At 39.2% G+C, this 25,308-nt stretch overlaps 1 protein-coding gene across 1 annotated transcript; it reads left to right on the top strand.

Moving 5' to 3' along the window:
• Positions 1 to 23,797: 23,797 nt before the first annotated feature.
• LOC112819787 (multifunctional methyltransferase subunit TRM112-like protein) lies at positions 23,798 to 24,341 on the top strand. The gene has a single exon (XM_025866671.2). The coding sequence runs from the start codon at positions 23,831 to 23,833 to the stop codon at positions 24,206 to 24,208; it is 378 nt and encodes a 125-aa protein (XP_025722456.1). The 5' UTR covers positions 23,798 to 23,830; the 3' UTR covers positions 24,209 to 24,341.
• The last annotated feature ends 967 nt before the right edge of the window (positions 24,342 to 25,308 follow it).

The raw sequence follows: 25,308 nt of genomic DNA, 5'->3' as shown, positions 1-25,308 counted from the left end.
TGAGATAGCATTTCACAACCCTTAAGATGGCTACTATTTTTTTTAAAAAGGAAAACAAATGTTTGCAAGGCTTTGGAGAAATTGGATCCTTCATTATATTACTGGTGGGAATGTAAAAATGGTACAGCCACTGTGGAAAACAGTATGGCAGTTCCTCAAAAAGTTAAACTTGGAATTATCATATGGTCCAGCAATTCCATTCCTATGTAGATACTCACCAGAACTGAAAGCAGAGACTCAGAGACTTGCACACCAATACTCATTACAGCATGTTCACAGTCGTCAAAAGATGGAAACAACCTAAGTGTCCATCAGTGATGAATGGATAAACAAAATGTGGTACATACGTATAATAGGATGTTATTCAACCATAAAAAGGAATGATACATGCTACAATATGGATGAACCTTGAATATATTATCCCAAGTAAAATAAACACACAAAAGGATGCATAGTGCATGATCCTACTTATATGAGGTACCCAGAACAGGCAAATGCCTAGAGACGGAAAGTAGAATAGAAGTTACCAGGGACTGGAAGGAGGGAGGCTAGAGGGAGCTGTTTATTGGGCACAAGAGTTTTTGTTTGGGATTAAAAAAAGGAACTTCTGGAAATGGATGGCACCGATGGTTACACAACATTGTGAATGCCCTTAATACCACTGAACTGTATCCTTAAAAACGGTCAAAATGGTAAGTTTTATGATCCATATATTTTTAACATGATAAAAAACTCAATTAAGCATTTGATTTGAAATATATGTTTGGGGTGCCTGGGTGGCTCAGTTGGTTAAGTGGCTGACTCTTGGTTTTGGCTCAGGTCATGATCTCAGGGTTGTGGAATCGAGCCCTGTATTGGGCCCTGCACTCAGGGCAGAGTCTGCTTAAGAGTCTCCCTCCGTCTCCCTCTGCTCCTCCCCCAACTTCTCCCCCTGCTCACATACACTCTCTCTCTCTCTAAAATAAATATATAAATCTTTTCTTAAAAAGTATATATGTATAATCACAGTAATTAACAACTGTAAGTAGACATTTTTCTCTTTTGCATACATCGCCCAAAGTTTATATATTCTTAATTATCAAAAAAAAAACATTTTGACAACTTGTCATTGGGAAATGAGGGATCTCCTAAGTACAGTCCGTCTTACCTGTAAGTGTGTATATGTGCAATGGGAAATAGAAGAAAAAGAAGAGGGTACTACCTCTTCATACTGGAAGATCATACTTTTGGCTCATCCTGGAAAAACAACAACACTGCCATGAGATACTTTTGCTGCAGACTGATCAAGAGAATAAGGAGAGAAAGCATACATTACTAATATCACAAATGAAGGTGGGGATATCACTGCAGATTCTATAGACACAAAAGGCAAGTAAAGGAATAGAATGAACAACTTAATGCCTGCAAACTTGACAAGTTAGATTAAAAGTAGATTCCTAAAAAACAACAACAAAAAAACCTTACAAAATGATACAAAAAGAAAGAGAAATCTGAGTAACTCTATTTTTAAAGTTGCAATGTTAATCAAACGTCTTCCTACAAAGAAAACTGCAAGTCCAGATGGTTTCCCTTGGGAATTCTATCAAACATTTAAGAAAGAAATAATACTAACCTTACATGAACTTTTTCATAAAATAGAAACTGTTTCCAACTCATTTTATGAAGTCAACATAACCTTGTCAAAAATTTGAGGAGGGACACTACAAGAAAATTTGAGACCAACATCTCTCACGATGCAACAATCTTTCACAAAATATCAGCAATTTGAAAGCAGCAACACTAACTACATCATAATTAAGTGGTCTTACCCCAGGAATGCAAGATAGCCTCAACATTTGAAAATAAATTTATGTTATTTGCCACATTAACAGAACAAAGGAGAAAAACTATATGACCATACCAATAAATGCAAAAAAAATGCCTCTTATAAAATCCAATAGCCATCATGATTTTAAAACAAAAACCTCTTCGAAAACTAGGACTAGCAGGGTGCTTCTTGTTAAAGGCATCTAGGAAGGACCTGAAGAAAATACCACACTTGCTGGTGGGATATTGAATACTTTTTACCCCCAAGACAGTGAACAAGGATAAATGTTCACTTGCACCACTTCCATCAGTGTTATCCTGGAGGTCCTATCCCATGTGAAAAGGTAAGAAAAAGATATAAAGGTCATACATATTACAAAGGAAGAAATAAAACCAGTAGTATTTTTAAAAGACTTAAACTTCACAAAATTCGAGGATTTAACAAAAGCTATGTAAAGCCTCTACAACGAAAACTGCAGCACATCACTGCCAAAACTTACACAGCAATTTAATGACTGCTAATTTATTGAAATACTTTGTAAGGAGAGTCAGCTGGAGGTGCTTTAACATTTTGATGAAGCTTTCCTCAACTGGGGCAGAAGCCTTATCCTGGCCCTGGAAAGATTTGTGTTACTACCGGTCAGTCCTGCTAATAGTAAAAATTTTACAACAAAAAAAATAAGTCTGCAATTACTATGTTCTTCCTCATCCCACCTGGATAATATTGATGTACCCTTCCCATAGCATATGCTGTATGTGACATTCCAGACAATGCAGGGGGAGCACTATTGAGAACCCAAGCATTTTAAAATCAACAACACAAGCAACAACAGGTGTTGGCGAGGATGGGGAGAAAGGAGACCCGTTGTGCACTGTTGGTGGGAATGCAAACTGGGGAAGCTACTGTGGAGAACAGTATGGAGGTTCCTCAGAATTTAAAAACAGAACTACCCTAAGATCCAGCAATTGCACAACTAGGCATTTACCCAAAGAATACAAAAATACCAATCCAAAGGGGACACATGCACTCCGATGTTTATAGCAGCATTATCTACAATAGCCAAATTATGGAAACAGCCCAAGTGTCCATTGATTGATGAATAAAAAAGATGTGGTGAATACACACACACACACACACACACTGGAATATTAATATTACTCAGCCACAAAAATAATGAAATAATAAAGGACATGGATGGAGTTAGAGAGTATAAAGCTAAGCGAAATAATCAGAGAAAGACAAATACCATATGATTTCACTCATATGTGGAATTTAAGAAACAAACAAGCAAAGGGGAAAAAAGAGAGAGGCAAGCCAAGAAACAGACTCTTTAACTATAGAGAAGAAACTGCTGGTTACCAGGAGGCAGGTGGGTGGGGGGAAGGGTGAAATAGGTGATGGGGATTAAGGAGTGGACTTGTGATGAGCACCGGGTGATGAATGGAAGTGTTGAATCGCTGAAACTGATATTACACTGTATGTTAACTAACTGGAATTCAAACAAAAGCTTAAAAAAAAAAGAAAGAAAGAAAGAAAAGAAAACCCGAGCATTTTATCTTGCTGCTCTTCCTTGGAGGTTGGATTAGAGCCCTCTGCCTACATCATCCTCTGAAAGCAACTCCAGGAGCAGCCCATTACAATCTGGTGGGCGCAGAGCAGTTTCTTTCGCCCTTGCTGGAAAAGGACCCATACAGAAGTGGGGTGCTCTTCTGCCACTGTAACCTACTGTATGGTAGGTCCATGTAAAGCAAAATCCACCTGTTCCCTTCCTCTTTTTTCTCTGCCTTTAATCCCTTGAGAGTTTTCCAGTTTTGAGTTTTTGTGAGCTTAATTCTGACCAGTTTGTGAACAAAACCATTTGCCCTGTAAACAAAAAAGACCCTCTACTTGTAGATTTTGTATATTATCAAGCAATATTTGGGCTTAACCTGCCTTTGTCAGGTCGAAATACTTTTAAGATGAATTTAACAACATTTTTATGTTTAGTTTGGTTTTTTCCTAGCTAAGATCAGTAAAGTATAAGTAAAAACTCACTGGGAGGATTTCTAGTGCGTGGCCTATTTTGCAGACATTGGCAAAAAGAGATGTTGTTTTCTGTTTATCGATTCCAAGTTACGAATAAGGGTGGAGAGACAGTTTAACGTCTTGACCATTTGATTGAAACATAAAAAGTAGCATATTGTCACCCCCAAAAAACTAGATTCTGTGGTCTGTAGAACAAGGCCCCCCTCCCAAAGATGTTTTCATCCTAATCCCCAAACCCTATGACTATATTATGTTACATAGCAAGGGAGCAGTAAAATTGCAGGTAGTATGAAGTTTGCTAATCAGCTGATTTTGAGATGGGGAGATTATCCTGGATTATCCAGGTGGGGCCTATGTAATCACCAGGGTGCTTATAAGTGAAAGAGGAGCGGCAACGTCAGAGAGATTTATCATGAGAAAATGGCCATTGCTGGCTCTGGAGTCGGAGGTGGCCACCAGCTAAGGAATTCAGGCAGCCTCCAGAATGTGGAAAAGATAAGAAAACAGAGTCTTCTCTAGGGCTTTGAGGGGACGTAGCCCTGCTGACATCTTGGGTTTAGCCCATTGAGATACGTTACAAACTCATGACCTCCAGGATTAGAAAATAATAAATGTGTGTTGTTTTTAAGCCACTAGAGTTGTGGTAATTTGTCACAGCTGCAGTAGGAAGGGACTACAAACTCTTTACTGTTAAGTCATATAACTGAGCAGTTGGGACACAAGGTGGCACTGGATCACCAGATTTACCAAAGAAGCCCTCCGTTTTGTAATTCTGTATTACTAAGGGCCATGGTAAAATTTTCTTGTAACAAATTTTTAAAAATCATCTCCTCACATTTGCATCGAAGTATCTTCGATGCTGTTAGTAAATCCCGTAAATTGGCTTTGGTGAATTTATAAGTTGATTTTTGGCTCTGATTTTTTTTTAATCTAGAAAGATGAACTATAAATAAAAAGAAGCTCCTAGAATATGTCACAAACACAAGAACTTTTTTTGTTCCCAGTGTCTTGAACACTGACAACAGCCCATAGCAGGCACCCAATAAATAATCATTAAATGAAAGAACATCTCATGTCCAAATTGCATACACAAATTGTCAATCAAGTCTTTTCTCACATTAACCTGAATAGTCTGGAACTTGAAGAAAATCCTTTTGTCTGAGAATTTCAAGTTTAGTACTCTTCATAGAGCACTCCTTTATTCAAATGTGCTTACAATGCGTTCTTCTTTGTGCTAGAAATGAAACAGCCATTCCCTGTTCTATAGAGCCCTCCCTGCCCTCCACCCCAGCTGGCGTGTCCAGTTCAAACTCGACAGCCTCAGGCTTCTTATTCTTCTCCCAGTGTGTGCAGGTGACTTTAGGGGAATGAGTGGTCCGGGCAACCAGGGACCCGAAGTTAATCACCTTGCGAGGCAGAGGTACTGGGTACTTGTACATTTCACTGTATCTTTCCTTGGCCTTGGATGCTTCGTGCCTGCCCCTCCCCCCACCGAGGGCATTAGGCTCTCTCCTGGGCTTGTCTGACCTCCCAAATCAAAGCAAGGAAGTGTCCTCTTTGGAGGGTTTTTTCCAGTATAGTCTGTGTCCAGACACCCTGCAAATTCCGATTCCTCTCTATTCTTGTAATACTTTGTTCTTTCCCTTTTTGTATTGTTTTATAGCTAGTTGTGTAATGTGGCATCAGATTGTAATTTCCCTGTAGAAAAGATTCTATTTTATTATATTTTGTGTTCTCAACACCCAGCCCATACTGGTAACAAAGTAAATGCTTTGGGAAGGAGAAGAGAAGGAAGGGAGGGTATGAGGGAAGGAGGAGAGAAGCGAGGAAGGCTGTTCCGTCATTGGGCTCAGACTGCAGATGGGTACAATAATTGTTGTTGATTTCTTAATATTTAAATACGGGTGTGTGCACATATGTTTAATCCAGAAGAAAGAAGTAATCAGGTTTACATTCATAGTTTGAGTATAATTTCCATTTGCCAACTCTTGGGGTAGTAAATATAATGAGGCTTAAAATCAATGCTGCCTTTACTCTTTTTTAAAAGATAAGGAAGGAATTTGAATGCAAATTATAATGCTTTTCTTCAAAGGGGAATGATTTGCCACTCTTTAATTTGATAAAGTTCTTTATGGTTCAAATACAGACTTTTAAATATTAATAAACCTCAGAAAGCAGGAATCAAATCCTCAACCCTTCATGAATTAATTATCACAATTTCAAAAATCCAATTCTACAAAGCAAATCATAAAGTGCAAAATGGATTTTCCAAATCACATCTTTTTGGTATTATTTCATATGATTATGCGTATTAAATTGAGTATTAATACTATAATTTGAAGTTTCCTATTTTTTGGTATTATATAATTTCAAAGACATATTTTTTTCTTTCAATAAAATGACTATAATTATCATTAAATCCACTTTTATTTTTATCAGCATGTTATGTTTGAATAGTATAAAAGATCAAATATTACTAAAAGTGATTTTTACAAAACAACAATCCCTTCTCTTCATGTTCCAATCCCATCATCCATCAAGTACACAATTTCAATTTTTTTAGCTCTTTTCTCTGATTTTTCTTCATTTCTAAATAATATGTACATACTGCTATCCATCGATTCACCTGAATAGACTTACCTGTTGATTTATACAATTACAGATAATAAGGATTTTAGCTCAATTATATCTCCCTTTCCTTTCCATCATCTTCTCAATAAAATGATATCTCAAATATCTGTTAAATCTATATTCAGTGTTCTCATAATTTTGACCATGTGTATGTTGCATGTGGTTTAAACAGTGATTACATATCCTCACTTACATAACTTATTTTTTTCTGGAGTTAATAATTACCTCATTTTAAAACATTTTCTTAATTTTCTTTGAACAACTGACTAAATAGTCACACATCCTCAACAGCTCCATAAAGTGCCTCTCAGTTCAATTTTATACAAAACATGTCAGGTGCTTGAAGAATGATACCCTCGCCCTCCGCCTCCCGCACCCACCCACTTCAGTCTCAGAGGGTCCTCCTGGTGCCTCACCCTGCTAGCCCAGTCTGGATGGTTCCTCTGTGGGCACCTGGCTCCTGTTTGGTTGGGTCTTCCGTTTGCCATCGCCCTAGGAATTCTCTTTGTCTTCATTGAATCCTGGCTCCTCAACCCCATGGATCCCCATAGCCCTGTATCCTTTTTCTAAGTTGAGCCCTTTTGTGTGAGTGGGTGTGTGTGTCTTGCATTCATCCACACTTGAGCACATCCTCAAATAGCTTCCCAAGAAAGATGTTTGGGAAGTATATTTTTTTGAGGCTCTGCATGTCTAAATTGTCTCTTTTCTACTCTTTCACTTGATGGAGAGTTTGGCTAAATATAGAATTCTTGGTTAAAAAATTAACTTAAAAATAAATTTGAGGGTCTAACCCTATTATCTTCTACCTCCCATTTGAGAAGTTTGATGCCATTCTTACTCATAGTCTTCTGTTCATTATCTGTCTCACCATCCCCCCCGCCTCTACCCCACCCCCTCCATTCCTACCAGAGGCTTTTAGAGTCCTCTGTTTATTCCCAGTGTTTGAAATTTCACGATAATGAGTCTTTTGTTGTTTTTTTTATTGTTGGTCAGGGTTTTTGTTTGCTTTTGTTTTTTGTCTTTTAGTCAATGTGCTGGATACCCAAAGGGCCTTTCTGAGAAGAAGCTCATGTTCTTCAGCTCTGGAAAATTCTTTTATGTTATTTTATTTATATACTTTTCTCCACCATTCTTTTCCTCTCTCTCTTTCCGGAGCTCCTATCATTTAGCTGTTAGGCCTCCTGAATCAACCATCCAACTTCTTATGTTTTCTTTCTTATTGTCCAGTTACTCACCATTTTGCTCTACATTTTGGATTCCCTAACCATGTCTTCCACTTTTCTACTCAGTTTTTCATTTCTGCCATCCAGTTTTTATTTTTCTAGTGTTGTTGTTGTTCTCCTCCAAATATTCTTTTAAAAACTATCATCTTGTTCCTTTGGATGGATATACACCATCTCTTATTTCTCTGAGGACAGTAATGACTTTTTTTCTTCTTCCTCCATAGTTTGTTTCTCTGAGTTTCTTTTTTTAAACAGGTTTATTGGGATATCATTCTTTTTTTTTTAATTGGGATATCATTCTTATGTCATTAAAATCACTCATTTTAAGTGTCTAATTCACTGATTCATTGACTCATTCCACCATCACTACAATCCAGTTTTAGAATATTTCCACTACCCCCAAGAGATCTCATGGACCCATTTGCAATTCATCTCCATTCCCAACTAGTCCCAATCAGCCAATAATCTGCTGTCTCTAGACATTTGCTTTTTCTAGACATTTCGTATAAATAGAATCATACGAGATCAGATCTTCTGTGTCTGCTTTCTGTCACTGCACGTGCTGTGTTTGAAGGTCATCCTTGCTGCAATGCACATCACCAGTCCATTCCTTTTTTTATTGCTGAAATGTATTCCACTGTGTGAATGTACCCCATTTTGTCATTCACCCATTGACTGTACATTTGGGTTGTTTCCACTTTAGGGTAATCACATCCTTTTGTTATTTTAATATTTTATGTTGAACTCCATGGTTCACCATTTAGAGGGGTTTGCCAAATGAATGCACTCCCTTGCAGTTTGCTCATATTTAGAGAGGCCAAAAAAGTTATTTGGAAACTGTCCATGATGGGAGGTGGCGCAGTGGGGGTTTCAGTGTAATTCTTTGAGGAAATTATCTTGTCCATGTTTTTCATTCTTTTCTCTTGGGCTGGTGGAATTTTCCAGAGATGACCCTCCTCATACCTTGGCTGGAGGATATAATCCTAGCTTCCGGTGCTCCAGGAGTTGAGAAGAAGGAGAAGGCTAAGATGTCACAAATTTTAGGACATATACTTTTTTGATGGCCCTGTTTTCAGTACAAGATTCCTGGCTCCTTTGACTGTGCTTTGTGTACCTGAGTCCAGAGACCTTCTGTTTTATTCTCTTCTATGAGGCTGGCTGCTCAGAGCAGAAGAGAAGATCTGGAGATGGTAGTTTCGAAAAAGATTTTGAAACAATCTATTTTTAGCCCTACCATTCTCTCTCTTTCTTGCCTATTTCCACAGGTAACTGGTGCCCATTTCTGAGCCTGGGTATTTTGCGTGTAAAGTAGGTTACCTCTCTGCTTTACCCACTGGCACATTGAGATTAGCTTTCTTGGCTCCACTAATCCATCGACCGCTTTTCCACTTACTTTGCAGTGTCCAAAATGTTACAGCTATTGTTTCCGTTCCTAGTCTCCTAGGTTTGTGCCTCTAAAAAATCCTTCTGCTCTCATTCGCGGAGCATTTTCGTCGCAAATACTTATTCAACCAGCCATATTTAATGAGAATCTCCACTTAATTTGGTAACGACAAATAAAACTTTCAATTTCAAATAATGTATATAAATACCTTGCCCTCAAGGAAGTGCAGTATAACTCACCACACCTTAAATGTGCGTTCCTCGCAGTGCAAGAGTCCAGAATGCAGAGGGACGGGGGAGATTAGCTTTGTGATGGAGAAACCTGCCAAACGCTTCCTCAGCCAGGTGACCAAAGTCAATGTTAACAGTGATAAGTCATGTTCATAGTGTCTACCCCTCATATGATATGAGGAGAATGGCACTTTACCTTTGTGGTCTCCCTTCCCAAAACCCATGATCCTAGTCTGATCATGAGAAAAACGTCAGACAAATCCCAATAGAGGGACAATTCCAAAGTACCTGACCAGTGCTTCTCGAAATTGTCAAAGTCCTCAAAACAAGGAGAGTCTGAAGAACTTTCACAGCCAAGGGGGAGCCTAAGGAAAAAAATCGTCTATTCTAACTTGTGTATTGGAATAGTTTGTTCATTCTCTTTTATAAATGTTTATTGACAAAGTAGTATGTTGCAGGAAATACACCTGGTGCTGGGGCTACAGAGATTAATGAAATACGATTCCTGTCCCACAAGATGTTCACATTCTGGGAATACAGACTCTGGCATAAAATACTTTTCGTATTCTACTTCCAAGAAACACACCAGCTACCATGAACGCATTTTGCTATTCATATTTAGAGTATGAAAAAATAAAGCTGAAATTCTCTGATTCTTAAAAACTTTTGTTTAGGTGAGATGTGGAATCTCTTAGAATTGTATCATCAGTTAAGAAACGTTCAAGGAGTGCCTGGGTGGCTCAGTTGGTTAAGCATCTGCCTTTGGCTCAGGTCATGTCTCAGGGTCCTGGGATGAAGCCCCACATCAGGCTCCTTGCTCAGTGGAGAGCCTGCTTCTCTCTCTCTTTCTGACTGCTGTTCCCCGACCCCTTGTGCTCTCTCTGTCAAATAAATAAATAAAATCTTTTTAAAAAACAAAAAAATGCAAGAATGATTAAATATCTGATGGAGAAGGGCGTGTTGACAACAGAGAAACAGAACTTCCTACTTTTTGACATGACGACACATCCCCTCACCAACAACAATATTAAGCAGCGCCTCATCAAGAAGGTACAGGAAGCTGTTCTTGACAAATGGGTGAATGACCCTCACCGCATGGACAAGCGCTTGCTGGCCCTCATCTACCTAGCGCACGCCTCCGATGTCCTGGAGAATGCTTTCGCTCCCCTCCTGGACGAGCAATATGATTTAGCCACCAAGAGAGTGCGGCAGCTCCTTGACTTAGATCCTGAAGTGGAATGTCTGAAGGTCAACACCAGTGAGGTCCTGTGGGCAGTGGTGGCCACATTCACCAAGTGACGGCTCAGAATGAGGTGTTCTCCTTTCTCTCATGTAAACCAGTAGTTTTTCTTCTATTGACTTCTGCTTTTAGGCGATTTGTACTTTACCACACTATAATTGGCTTTTGTTTTATATAATAATAGGTAGCCTTTCTGGGTTTGTGTGTGAATGCCAGAAACTGCTGGTATTAGAGACCTTTCTGCTTAAGGTTAGAGAAAGAAGTTTTGCTGTCATTGGCATTTCATTCTTTCTTGAGTTCAAGAGAGTTGCCATTCTCACCATAACAGGTTGGATTTCTGTTATGTTTATTTTCAAACTACCTCCAGTTCCACATGCACTTTTTTTTTTTAATTTTGTTTGGTAAAACATACATTTATTTATTTATTTATTTATTTTAAGATTGTATTTATTTATTTGATAGAGAGAGAATGAGAGATAGAGAGCACAAGAGGGAAGAGGGTCAGAGGGAGAAGCAGACTCCCTGCTGAGCAGGGAGCCCGATGCGGGACTCGATGCCGGGACTCCAGGATCATGACCTGAGCTGAAGGCAGTCGCTTAACCAACTGAGCCACCCAGGCGCCCCATGGTAAAACATTTATTGAAAAAATGTACGCTGAAAGGAGACAAAAAGATATTGAAGTTGTTTCCAGTAACTGTGCTTATTAATCCTAATAGTTTGTACATTCATTTGGATTTTTTACATGCATAATCATATTGTCTGCAAATAATGACAACTTTACTTTTTCTTTTCCAAAAAAAGTATTTTTACTTTTTATTTTACCTTTTGTTTTTTAAATTTTTAAAAAATTTATTTGACAGAGTGCACATGATCAGAGCAGGAGGGAGAAGCAGGCTCCCCGCTGAGCAGGGAGCCCACTGTGGGGCTCGATCCCAGGACCCTGGGATCATGACCTGAGCCGAAGGCAGATGATTCACTGACTGGACCACCCAGGTGCCTGCCTTTTGTTTCTTTTTTCTTCTTGCCTTGTAGCACTGACTGGTACCTCCAGTACAATGTAGAACAGAAGTGGTGATAGTGATCATTCCTGTTTTAATTCCAACTCAAAACGCAAATGTTCAAAATTCACTAAAGTAAAATGTAGTTGCTGATTTTTAAAAGTCTTGATGAATTTATGGTAGTTCTCTTCCTACAGTCGACCCTTTAACAACATGGGTTTGAAGTGCATGAATCCACTTATACATAGATTTTTTTTATAACTATAGTACAGTAATATAAATGTATTTTTCTTGTTATTTTCTAAACATTTTCTTTTCTCTAGCTTACTTTATTGTAAGAATATACTATATAATACATATAATATATAAAATATGTGTTAATCAACTGCATGTTATTGGTAAAGCTTCTGGTCAAGAGTAGGCTATTAGCAGTTAAGTTTATGGGGTTTCAAGAGTTATATGAGGATTTTCGAAGCACCAGAGGGTGGGTCCACCTCTGCATTGTTCAAAGGTCAACTGTAGTTTGTTGAGAGATATTATTTTTCTTGATCATGCTTTCTGTGCATCTATTGAGATAACTATGTTTTTTTTCCAATGAGTTGCATTGATTGAATTTTTGAAAAAGAATTATATTCCTTTATTAACTTTTTTTCAGTTTTATGAATAACATCTTATATCACTATACAATCAACAGAGCTAGCATGATTGGGTTTTGATAGATGGTTTCTTTTCTAATCAACATGGCATCTGGAAAACAATGTTTTATTTTTCTGCTAACTAGACAGACTGAAAAAGCTGTTGGTCCCATGGCTACCAATCTCTGTTTAAAAGAAGATACCAAAAGATACAGAAGGCTAAGAAGTATTTTTGGAAACTGAGTCTGTGCTCTCCTCCCCTCTGGGTGATAGAGGAAGGGGTGGGGCTGCAGTTTTGGGACATTGGTCTCTTTTTTTTAATTAACATACAATGTATTATTAGTTTCAGATGTAGAGTTCAGTGATTCATCAGTTTTATGTAATACCAGTGCTCATTACATCACGTTCCCTCCTTAATGTCCATCACCCAGTTACCCCATCTCCCTCACCCCTCTCCCCTCCACATGCGCTTCTTTAGCATCTCCTCAATTTAAAACTTTCCACAAGTTTACAGGGGCGCCTGGCTGGCTTGGTCAGAAGAGCATGTGACTCTTGATCTCAGGGTTGTGGGTTCAAGCCCGACATTGGGTGTAGAGATTACTAAAAAAACAAACAAAAATAAAACATAATAAAAAATAAACTTTCCACAATTGCAAATTCTTCTGTACTTTTCAAAAATTGAGAGAGAAATCACAAAGTTTTTAACTCACCAAAAGTGAAGTCTATAATTAGGGTATTTTCTAGTAGAAATATGTGCCTTAAAAATATATCTTATTGGCACTATGCTAAGCAAAAGAGGTAAGACAGAGAAAGACAAATATTGTATATCAGTTATATATAGAATCTAGAAAAGCCAAACTCCTATGAATAGAAGTATGTATCTGAAGAATATACAAGGATAAGGGGGTTTTTATGCGAAGTCTCAAAAATGATGGTTACCAGGGGCCAGGGTTGCGGGGCAATAGAGAGATGTTGATCTAAAAGTACAATCTTCCAGTCATAAGACAAAAGCATTTTGGCGATCTAATATACCGCACAGTGTTGCAAAATGATCACCACACTATGTCTAGTTAACATCAATGTTTTCACTATTAAATCATAAGGCGAATTGCTCCATCAAGCCATTTGTGGTGTGTTACATCTCATTTACGCCGCATATAGTATGGGCTTCACATGACTTGCTCGTTGCTCTGCACATCACTCAGGAGGTACCAAGGGAAGTTAAGTGAATAGCTCAAAGACCTCAAGAATCCGCTCTCTTTCACTGAGCCCTTTGCTCTTCCATATGAATTTTAGGAACCGCTTAAACCAAGTTTCCTGAAATACCCTGCTGGGATTTTCGGTTGATATGACATCATGCAGATTTATTTGAAGGAACTGACATCTTTATGATATTGAGTCTTTCCGTCTAGGAACATGGCATAACTTTCTGTGGTAAATATGGCCACAGATTCTTTGCATCTCCTTCTAGGTGGAGCCTATTTCCCCGCTTCTTGTATCTGGGCCAGCTTTGCTGTTTGCTTTACCCAGTAGAATGTGGCAAAAGGGAAAAATTTGCAAGCTCCAGAGCTTGGGGTACATGAAGTGATATGGTTTCTGATTTCACTCTCTTGGAATGCTGCCTTGAGACCACCATACCATAATGAAGGCCAGGATAAAAGAACATATGGGAAGAGAAACCCAGCTGTCCCAGTTAAGTTCAGGGCCCAGCCACCTGCCAGCTGAATGCAGCTGCGTGAAGGAGCCTAAGCGAAAGCAGCAGAGAATTGCTTAGCCAACCCACAGAATTGCATGAAAGGATGAATTGTTGGTGATTTGGGCCATTAAGTTTGGGGGTATTTTATTCCACAACAAACACTAGCTGAATGAGAAATTGGTACCTGGAAGTGGGATGCTGCTCTAGGAATGACGTAATGCATGTGGCATGGCTTTGGGACTTGGGTTTTGGGACAGTGGAGAGAGTCTACCAGGGCAACGAGGAGACTGTTAGCAGAAGCTTGAAAAAGCAGTGGGGAAACTACTCTTGAAGTCCAGAAGGATGGTAAACCATGTTTTGTGCTAGTGAAAAAAATTGTGTTATAAACACCACATGAAGCAAAGGAACCAGCTGGCTACATGTAGGATCATGAGAAATATTGGATTATTATTATTGCATTGAGACAATAAAACAAGTTTTGGGATGGTTTTATACAATGCATAATCGAAACACTAATGAACTAGTGAGTCTAATTGTTATGGACTTAATTTTGTCCCCTCAAAAAATGCATATGTTGAAGCCCGAACCCCCAACATCACCGTATTTGGAGGTAAGGCCTTTAGGGAGGTGATTAAGGTTAAATGAGGTCACAAGAACGGGTCCCTAATCCAATAAAACTGGTTTCCTTACAAGGGGAAGAGACACCAGAAGTCTAGTAACCTGTCTACAGATATTCTTGGATTTTTTTTTTAAGATTTTATTTATTTGTCAGAGAAAGCACAAGCAGGGGGAGCAGCAGGCTCCCCGCCGAGCAAGGATCCAGATGTGGGACTCAATCTCAGGACCCTGGGATAATGACCTGAGCCAAAGGCAGATGCTTAGCCGACTGTGTCACCCAGGCGCCCCTTGCATTTTTTTTATACAGATAATATTGTCAGAAAAGGATGATATTCATTTCAAATTATTATAGCTCATTTATTTTTTTCCCTAGCTAAAGCAGCAACATTTATTTATGATATTTTCATTTAATTTTGTAATAGGCATTATATTCACATGCTTTAAGAAATATTCAAAGGTGTGTAGTAGGGGTGCCAGAGTGGCTCAGTCAGTTAAGCGTCTGTCTTTAGCTCAGGTCATGATCTAAGGGTCCTGGGATCAAGCCCCTGGTCAGGCTCTCTGCTCAGCAGGGAGCTAAGCTTCTTCTCAGCTCCTCTGCTCAGCAGGGAGCCTGCTTCTCCCTCTGCCCCTCCCCCTATCACTTGTTCTCTCTCTCAAATAAATACATAAAATGTTAAAAAAAATTTTAAAAAGGGTGTGTAGTAAAAAGTCATGCCGTCTCTGTCATTCTTTTGTTTTATTGCAATGGTAAATACAGTATTGACCAGTATGGCTATCAGCAGGTATCTCTGTCTTCTAGCTGCCTTTGATTAAAAGGTTTCTAAATTTTGCACTAAAATGTTGATGTTTTCAATAGACTTTTTTAAAATAGGCTTTTGATAAGGGGGTTTTAATTCATCATGTCAAAGAAGTTATCTTCCATCTTTATATTGTTAAAACTTATTTGTCATGATTATGAATGAAATTTATCTAATTTTTTGCCTTTAATTTTGAGGTATAACTTATATAGAGTAAAATGTACAGATTATCTAATTTTTTGCCTTTAATTTTGAGGTATAACTTATATAGAGTAAAATGCACAGATTATATTTTAATGAGTTTTGATATGCATGTGTCCATGTAACCCACACCCCTCTCAAGACACAGAACATTCTCTGGGGTGCCTGGCTGGCTCAGTTGGTTAAGCCTCTGATTCTTGATTTTGGCTCAGATCATGATCTCAGTGTCATGAGATTGAGCCCCCTGTCAGGCTCTGCGCTCAGCAAGGAGTCTGCTTGAGATTCTCCCCCTCTGCCCCATCCCCATTTGTATGCATGTGCACACTCTCTCTCTCTCTAAAATAAATAAATAAATCTTTAAAAAAAATACACAGAATGTTCTCATCACCCTAGAAAATTCCCTTGTGCCCTTTCTCAGTCAATCCCACCACCCCACTCTCCTGGGATAATCAAATTTCTGATTTTTCACATTAGATTAAGTATGTCAGTCCTAGTACATGATATAAATGGAATCCTTCGGTATGTACTCTTTTGTTGTGAGTATCAGTAGTTTGTTTCTTTTCTCTCTCTTTCCTTTTTTTATTGTAATACTCTATTATATGAACAGATATTATTTTTGCTTTAAACAGTCAAAAATCCTTTAAGGAAACTAAAAATAAAAGAGAAAAGTCATTTATATTTACCCACAGTTTTTTGTTTTTTTTTTTTTTACCATTACTGCCACTCTGTGTTCCTTTGTGTAGATCTGAGTTTCCGTGTAGTATCATTTTCCTTCAGCCTAAAGAATACTTTTTTCAACCTGTCTTGTCATTTGGAAATGCTGATGATGAATTCGCTTAGCTTTTGCTTAACAGAAAAATGTCTTTAGTTTGCATTCATTTTTGGAGAATATTTTTTCTGAATATAGAATTCCAAAATTATAGGTTTTTCTTTCCTTTAGCACTTTACAGATGTTGATCTCTGTATTATAGCTTTCATCATTTCTGACTGAGAATTCAGTGCCATGTCATCACTGTGCCCTATATGTAATGTGTCTTCTTCCTCTGACTGCTTTTAAGATTTTCTCTTTATCTTTGGTTTTTAGTCATTTGACTAATTCAACAATAACATGCCTAGTATGGGTTTCTTTGTGCTTATTCTGCTCAGGCTTCACTGAAATTCTTGAATTTGTAAGCTGGTATTTTTCATCACATTTTATCTTCAAGTATTTCTTTCTGCACCATAATTTCTCTTCTCCTTCTAGGTTTCCAGTTGTTATACAGGACCCCCAAACTACTCATTTTTTATATTCTACTGATTTTTCTGTGTTTCTAGTTGAGGTAGTTCCTGTTTTCCTCTCTTTAAAGGCACTGATCTTCTCTTCTACGGTATCCAACTGATCGCAAATTTCATCCGGTGAATTTTTTATTTCAGAAATTTTCTTGCATGTTGAAGGTGCTCACATGCCTGGTGATCCCTGTCTATTCCTTTATATTTAAGAATGGGACACAGAAAAGCTGACAGGGAGCTCTGGGTCCGTGAACAAGTTTCTCGGCTTTGCTGTAGAGTGGTCATGTGGGAGCAGTAGGCACTATCTCAGACAACCCAGAAAGGAAAAATATGGAGGTCTCTTCTTTAGGACCATTCAATTTCTCCAGGAAGAAACTTCTAAATCTTCGCCTAACTCGTAGATACCTTGCTGCAGGCATTTTTCTAGGAGAGACAGTGACAGAGATAGAGACTTAGGTTGGGGTGGAGAGAATAATAGCTATCTTTCTTCTTGATCATCTGACACAAAGAAGACAAAACAACCAATGCTGATAACAGACCCAGACTTCCTTATCATCTTTTCAATGCCTCATTTAAAAATATGAGCAGATCATCAAGCATCACCCAGACATTTGCTTTTCCATCAGTTCTGTTTTCAGCCCTATTTCTCATTCTTGTCCTTCCAAGTATGTTCAGTCTTCTGTCTCAAAGTTCTCTAGTTCAGATCTCCCATCAGGGCTTCCATCGACTAGCGGAAGCCAGTTGTCAGGGGAGCCTGGGAGATGTGGTTCACAGCGGTCAGCCTCCCAGGGGCCTAGAGCAGGGTGGGGAGTGCATCTGCGGAAAACAGAAAGGAGAAGGATCAGCACATGAAGATTTTTGAGAGATATCTGTTGCATAACTTGGGGAAAAATCAAGATGTGCCAACAGTCTAAACATTCTTAAGTGGCTGAAACAAAACTGCAGGCCATCTTGTGAAAGAAAACAAAAACAAAAACGAAAAACAGACACCAAACAACTTCTTCACTTTACCTTTGATGGCTGTCATATGTAGAAATACATGAGGATGGAAATGCAGGCATTTCAGATTAGAAAACAAGATTGTTTCATATTGCATGCTTATGCCTTAAGGTGACTCCTAATTTATCACTTCAGTGATGGAACCAATTGCTACTCAGGGGCATAAAAAAAGGAGCAAAAGAGTCAGCTCTGGGGCGCCTGGGTGGCTCAGGTGGTTAAGCGTCTGCCTTTGGCTCAGGTCATGATCCCAGGATCCTGGGATCGAGTCCTGCATCGGGCTCCCTGCTCCTTGGGAGCCTGCTTCTCCCTCTGCCTCTCTCTCTCTCTCTCTCTCTCTCTCTCTCTCATGAATAAAATAAATAAAATCTTTAAAAAAATTTAAAAAAAAAGAGTCAGCTTTGACTTAGTGGAACTGACCAGGCTAAGGCATCAAGCGACTGTTTCCAATGTGTACAGTTTCAGAAAATGTCTCAGTCTTGTCATGGATGTCCCTAAGGATTTGTTTAAAAATTCAAATATCACACATTTATTATATGCTGAGAAATCCACTGTGCCTTCAGTTATACGTTCTAGATGACAGTTTAACATGATCCTGGGAGTGAGACTATTTATTCCTTGCATATTACTTAAAGCCTAATGGTATGCCAGGCTACTTTCCCTTTTGTTAATAATAAAGCCTAATCAGTATTTGATCCAAAATTATGTTGCACTTGACAAAGCTGTGGCTGACATTTTGATGCTTTGTATCCGGTATAAGTATTTACCAAGCAGTGTGTCATATTTCAGGTTATGACTTTTCCGACTAGGAATCAGTGGATGGGATTCAGGGATCTGTGAAACCCCTAAAATTGGTTGCAAAATGTTTGACATGCATATATTTTTCTGGGAAGAAGATCTACTGTTTCCACAAATCCTCCAAAGCTAAGTATTCCTCTGCCCTTCTAAATTAATTAGCACTCCTCTACCTAGGTTTCATCAACGGCCCTTCCACTTTTATTTCGTTGTTTGGGCTTACATATTTTCATTTATTAGTTATTATTATAGGGGATTCTCAAGAGAGAGAAAGATAAACAAATGTGATCAGCTCTTTTTAATGTTGAGAAACCATGGCTGAATACAGATGTATTGAAAAGGAAACTAGATGAAGGATTCCCAGCCATAAGAAGTTTTTTTCAAAATAGAGATAAGAATTTATAACAAAGATGCCCTCCCTGAGAGTCTTGTTGGCTTGCCTTACGGTGCTTTAGGTGAGAGAGTTTGGGGTATAAACTAGTAAAAAGTAAGGCCATCTTTCCCTGAATTTAATGATTTGCCCCATTCTCTTTTGAGAATTCTATCATACTTATTTGAGGTTTTCCAAGATGGTGGGATAATATTCTAGAGCCTGGCAGGATGATTATAGGCAGCCCCATGATAAAATAGTTGGTACTCCCTCCTAGGAATGGTGCATCGATATAAAGGGATTTCTGCCTATTTTGGCAAGTATTACATAGAGAGGGGATAAGAAAGGGATCTTAAACTCAATGTCTTTTGGGAGCTGGGCCAGTATGAGGCAGACAAGTAGTACTGGACCAAAGAAATTATGTTCTATATCCAAAGGGGGCAGCCTTTACTCAACTTCACTTTTTTTTTTTTTTGGATAAAAAAATACAATTTGTAGAAGTTGGCAACTAATTCAAAACATTTTAAAACACTGTGTGGGATGAACATATGTTTTGAGGGTGTATTTGGCCCCAGGGCTGCTGGTTTGGGATCTCTGGTGTAAAGGAGTCGTTCCCAAGCCTGGCTGCAGATCAGAATCATCTGTGGAGCTTCAGAAACACAGATGCCCAGTCCCCTCCCCAGACTTGCTGCAACACATCTCTGGGGGTGATGCTGATGCACAGCCAAGTTTAAGAACCACAGAGCAAAGAATTGGTTGATGGAACAGCATTAACCATCCTTAAAGCTACAAAATTAAATTAAAAAATGATCACATTAAGGGAAGTCAAGATAAATGAATCACCCCCATGGGAGAGCAGAAATGGTAAAAACATATAGGAATGCCTTTAAACGTGTTCTCCCATATTTCAAATTTTGTTTTCTGATCTTTTTATAGAGGCATGCATTCCAATGTAGTAGCCACTAGTCACATGTGGCTACTTAGATTTTAATGAAAATTAAATAAAACTAAAAATTCAATTGGTGAGTTGTACTAACTACATTTCAAATGCTAAGTAGCCACATGTGGCTTGTGGCCTCTGTAGTGGACAGTGCAGATCTAGTTCATTTCTAACATTACAGGAAGTTCTATTGTTCAGTCCAGATATAGAGATTACACATGAAAATCAAGAGAACTTTATGGCCTTTTAAGCCATTCATGTAGGATTCTGATATTTCAATGGAGTGGTAATTATTAGTATAGAATAAAACATTTCTGAATTGGCCACATGGGTCTATGCCCTTAAAATGTGTGATGCTTACCCTAATGCAAATTAATTAGTAAATATAGAGATTTATTTTTAAGTGCAGAAGTATTCATGCAATCACTGGATAAATATTTATCCAGTATCTTTTATGTGCCAAGCACTCTCTGCTCTTTATGTTTTTAAATTATTCATGGACTTGAGTAAGGTTAAAAAATTGGCTCAGGCAGCTTCTAAGAGTTAAATTCCCAGATATATATATTATTCTTAGTTTTCAGTCTACTTTTCCCCTTTTAATTCTATGGAATTCCCTTTAATGCAACATCTATATTAGGTTGAAACATGTTATATGGAATATGTAATGTAGTTTGATGGTTAAAAGGAAGACCAGAAGGGCAGCACTAGCTACTAGCGGAGAAATATTCTCTTTGCTGAAGAAGTGTAGATGGCCAGTGATGAGTTTTGATCTAGCCATGTGACACTTGCCCAACAGTGTGACACATCTAACCAGAGCAGCATTCTACACAGCCATTCAACCCCAGTGAATGCATGCTTCTTACTCCTACTCAGGCGACATTCAGGGGGATAAAAATCCAGAGAGTCAAACAAGACAAAAGGAACCTTAAAGTTAAAGGCCTTAGGCCTTGGGGTTAAAAGCAAACTTTTAAATTTGTATAAAAATCTGAACTCTTGGGGATCATCATAAATAAAATAAAAAAGTAGAATTTAGGTATAAAAATCATAATTTAGGAGAAAGCACTGTTGGGTAATGTCTAGAATTGTTGTTTAATCCAGCTTTATGGAGATGTTGATTAAGATGAGACCAAGCTGAGTGATAAATAGTCACCAGGCACAAGATGGGACTAAAGGTGACCCCACAGAAGATGGAATGGCTTGATACCTAGAAGTCTCTTCTCTAATCATGAACAGTTAATGAATTCCTCAGGGACATGTGGATTGGGTTTTAAAATGGTCCAACAAGTTAACTTCTATTTTGTCTGCAGTATAAATCGGAGTATATTATAGTCTCCATGTGGCTCACAGAATAATAACAAAGGCTGGGACTGCTTCTGCAATGCAGTAAATACTTGAGTCCTTATCTTCACAGTGGTTACATATCTTTGATAGTGTTAAGGAGTCATTACTGAGGGACTTGGTTCTAGGAGTTTTACTGTTAGTCTCCTTGTAGGATTAGAAACCCTGGTTACCTAATCTTATCTCATAGCATGAGTTACCTCCTTTATGAAAATATCAGCCAGGCCAGTTGGTTTACCATCAATGAATGACTTGCACCAAAAAAGTACCACAGTGACTTGAGTTTTTTTTCTTTCTTTCTTTCTTTCTTCCTTTCTTTCTTTCTTCCTTTCTTTCTTTCTTTCTTTCTCTTTCTTTCTTTCTTTCTTTCTTTCTTTCTTTCTTTCTTTCTTTCTTTCTTTCTTTCTTTCTTTCTTTCTTTCTTTCTTTCAGATTTATTTATTTGAGAGAGGGAGAGAGAATGAGACAGAGAGCATGCAGGGGTTCGGGGCAGAGGGAGAGGAAGAGAGAAACCTCAGCAGACTCCATGCTGAGCAGTGGGCCTGATGCAAGGGCTTGATCTTATAACCCCAAGACCATGACCTGAGCCAAAACCAAGACAAGGGCACTCAAACAACTGTACCATCCGGGTACCCCAAGTTTCTTTTAAACACACACATATACACCCTCATATTTATAATTCATATGACATGCCAGGCCCTGGGTTACATGGAGGGTGGGGGGCAAAGATCAATAAGACACACACCCTACCCTTAAGGAACTCATATTCTGGAAGATGAACAAATAATTATTATAGGATGTAAAAAATGCAATAACAGAGATACAAAATTGAAAGTGACATGAATACATATAAAAGGAGATTGTCTAGGGATTGTGGATAAGTCCTCTTTTATTTAATGTTGACTTTACAACAAAGAAAGGCCACAAGGATAAAGAACATTTTGATATGTTGTTAGATCCAAGGCTGTAATATTATTGTTTTAATCTTGGTCATCATCCTGTGTTGAAATAGCCCCTAAACTTCCTACTTCCAGACAAACCACCTGAAGGAAGAATGTGAAGTAAGGCCATGAAAGAACTAAGTACTAGATGGGAAATAGATTCTTAAAACCTAGAAACGTCTGGGATATGAAACACCAAATAGGTGAGTCTATTGTTTTGGCCGAGCAAAAGAGGCTGAAGGATATGGCAAAAGAGAACCTTGGCTCAATGTCAGGAAGAGTTTGATAGACTTGTCTTTCAAAATAGCATGTGTGGAGCTGACTGGCTAATTGTGAGGAACAGTGATCTGGAACAAAATGCCACTAGATCCACTAAATGATGTTTACACCAATGTGATTACTTAGAGAAATAGAAGCCACGTCTTGGGTTTTGGCTAAATTGCTTAGTGAACATTTATGTTAGGTAGACCTGCCCATGAGAGAGCAGTCAGCTTTGTATCAACATTATGAAAAGCAGGACCATCAGCTATTAGTGCAAAAATACATTATGGGTGGGGTAATAAGCTGAAATAAATCTTGAATATCTGAAACAATCCTAAGCCCTCGGATTGCTTTTTCTCTGGATGGAAAGCAAGAACTCTCCCTGGGAACCATTTGTTCCCTGAATGATCTTGTCCCTGCCCCAGTTCATCCGAGTTTACTATGTAGTCTACGATTAAGAATTCTTGAATATGGAATTTGTCCTCCATCTGTAGGACTAAGGTTTAAATATCCCTTCCAACTCAAGGCATAGGAATCCTTTTATCTACGTAACTGCCTGAGAGCCAGCCAGCATGCCCCGGCACTGCATTCAGGCTGGGTCTGTTCCGATTGGTGGGTGCACTGACTGTACCAATTGCTAAATATTTTGAATATTAACAAAAGATAGAGATGTACATGATGTTGAAGAGTAAAACAAGGTGACTGATTTTAATAGACATACTTTCAAACTGACAAACTTAAAAATAGCCTTCTTGGATGAGTTCTCTTCAGAACATTTTAAAAACAACATCAAAATTTTTCCCTTCAGATATTTCTGGAAGGAAAACATTCATTGGGTTGTATAAATTATGGCCTGATTGTTAAGAAATCATTTATGGTATTTAAAGTTGTGTGTTTGTGAGAGATCTCATATTAGACCACCACGGCTGGCTGGTGTTATTAAACAATGCAAATACTTTTCTTTTGAGCGGTGCTCACCACCCCCCATTGAAGACAGAAAACAAATCGCACAATGTGACAATCTTAAGTTGCACCTAAATACAAGCAGCAAAATAAAGCAAAATGCCAGAAGAGCCGAAAGCATGTAACTTTATGTCTTTGTGCCGGCCGGGGGTGGGGGTGGGGAGGGGTGGTGGTAGAGATATTTGTGACTGATGAAAAAAATGTAAGAAGCTGCACTAACTCACTCTGTAAGGTCAGGTCTCTGCTATGTCAGGTGAAAATGTGCCCCGAGTATTCGTACTTACCTTGCTATCTGAGGAAGCAAGCATGGGCCCCATTTAGATTAAGAGAGGGGTGAGAAGAGGGCTATTCAAAACCCTCGTAATGGGGCTCCCAACCTGTCTGCCCTTGGTATTTATCTGTGTGGAAAATGTTATGAAAAGTGCTTGTCCGGTCTTCCGGTTCCGGCTTTCTGAGAGCGCGCTGAGGCGACATGAAGCTGCTAACGCACAACCTGCTGAGCTCGCATGTGCGGGGGGTGGGGCCCCGTGGCTTCCCACTGCGCCTCCAGGCCACCGAGGTCCGCATCAGCCCCGTGGAGTTCAACCCTGACTTCGTGGCGCGTATGATACCCAAGGTGGAGTGGGCGGCGCTTCTGGAGGCGGCGGATACCTTGCATCTGGTCGAGGTGCCCAAAGGGCCGATTGAAGGGTATGAGCACGATGAGAAATTCCTGAGGCAGATGCACCACGTGCTGCTGGAGGTGGATGTGCTGGAGGGCACCCTGCAGTGCCCAGAGTCTGGACGTCTGTTCCCCATCAGTCGCGGGATCCCCAACATGCTGCTGAGTGATGAGGAAACCGAGACTTAATCGTGCCAGGCGCCTAGTTTTTCCGTCTGTAACCAGGAATGTTTTTGCTGATGTATATTCTGTTTGCTAGGTCTGTCGTGTATCCCCAAACCTGGACCCAGTGACACACGAAACACAGTGTTCTTGAGCTCGATATATTTCTTTTTCTCATTAAAGTTTCAAAACCAAAAAAAAAAAAAAAAAAAAAAAAAAAAAGTGTCCGGGCAGGGGACAAGGATTGAATGACAGGACCTATTCAAGTGATGAATCTAGATCATAAAACTATAGTTATACAGAGCTTACGGTGTTAAAAACAGTTTTCCATACTTTGCCCTGGTATGGGACCCTGGATATTTTTCAGCCTCTTTTTATAGATGAAGAACCTGTGACTCAGGGAGGATAAGGGATTTTGCTCACGACCACACATGCAGTGAGGAGCTGAGGACGCCCCCGTGTCCTTCAGATCTCAGTCATTCTCCATTGTTCTGTAGCAATGAGCAAAGACTTTGTGGGTGGAGAATTCTGACCTCAAGGTCTGTCAGGTAATATGGCTGCTTCTACCCTTGGCCTCTGGCTACCCTGGCAGTCGACTGGGCCACCCTTTGGTATGGAGAGTCCCATTTATGCATTTGGGGCTACTACCTACCTCGTGGCAGAATCACGACTTAGGGCCTTCCTGGTATGCACCCTCATTCCTCGTTCAGTGCCTGGCCTATACAAAGCACCTGGCAGATGTTGGATTAAAGACCCTGAAATGTTGCCAGGGCATAAAGGAGAGAGATGGCCCAGCTACCCTGGCTCACTCACTGGGGGGTGGCAACCATCGCAGTGTTTAGCTATTAATACTCCACTGGGAGACCTACTTTTTGCCAACTCAAGAGGTCTCATTCCTTGCACACAGGGGCAGGAAAGAGAATTGTTTTCCTATTTAACCAGATGAGAGTAATTTTGATTTGTCTAATCACTGCCCAAGTACTGCCAGCCACGTGGAAAATGAAGGACATTCATTAAGTTTTCACTCATTCAGAAATTCAGCTTTGTTTAGTCAGTCCCAAGGGTCTTATTGCACATCGGAGATGAGACAGCGAGGCCTCTCCAGGAAGTCACTTGATTGACAGCTG

The sequence above is a fragment of the Callorhinus ursinus genome, unplaced genomic scaffold (assembly GCF_003265705.2).
Source record: "Callorhinus ursinus isolate GAN/ISIS: 27379988/994484 unplaced genomic scaffold, GSC_fseal_2.0 scaffold3, whole genome shotgun sequence".
NCBI lineage: Eukaryota > Metazoa > Chordata > Mammalia > Carnivora > Otariidae > Callorhinus > Callorhinus ursinus.
The sequence above is the reverse complement of the archived record's forward strand: the minus strand, read 5'-3'. Positions and strand labels throughout refer to the sequence as shown.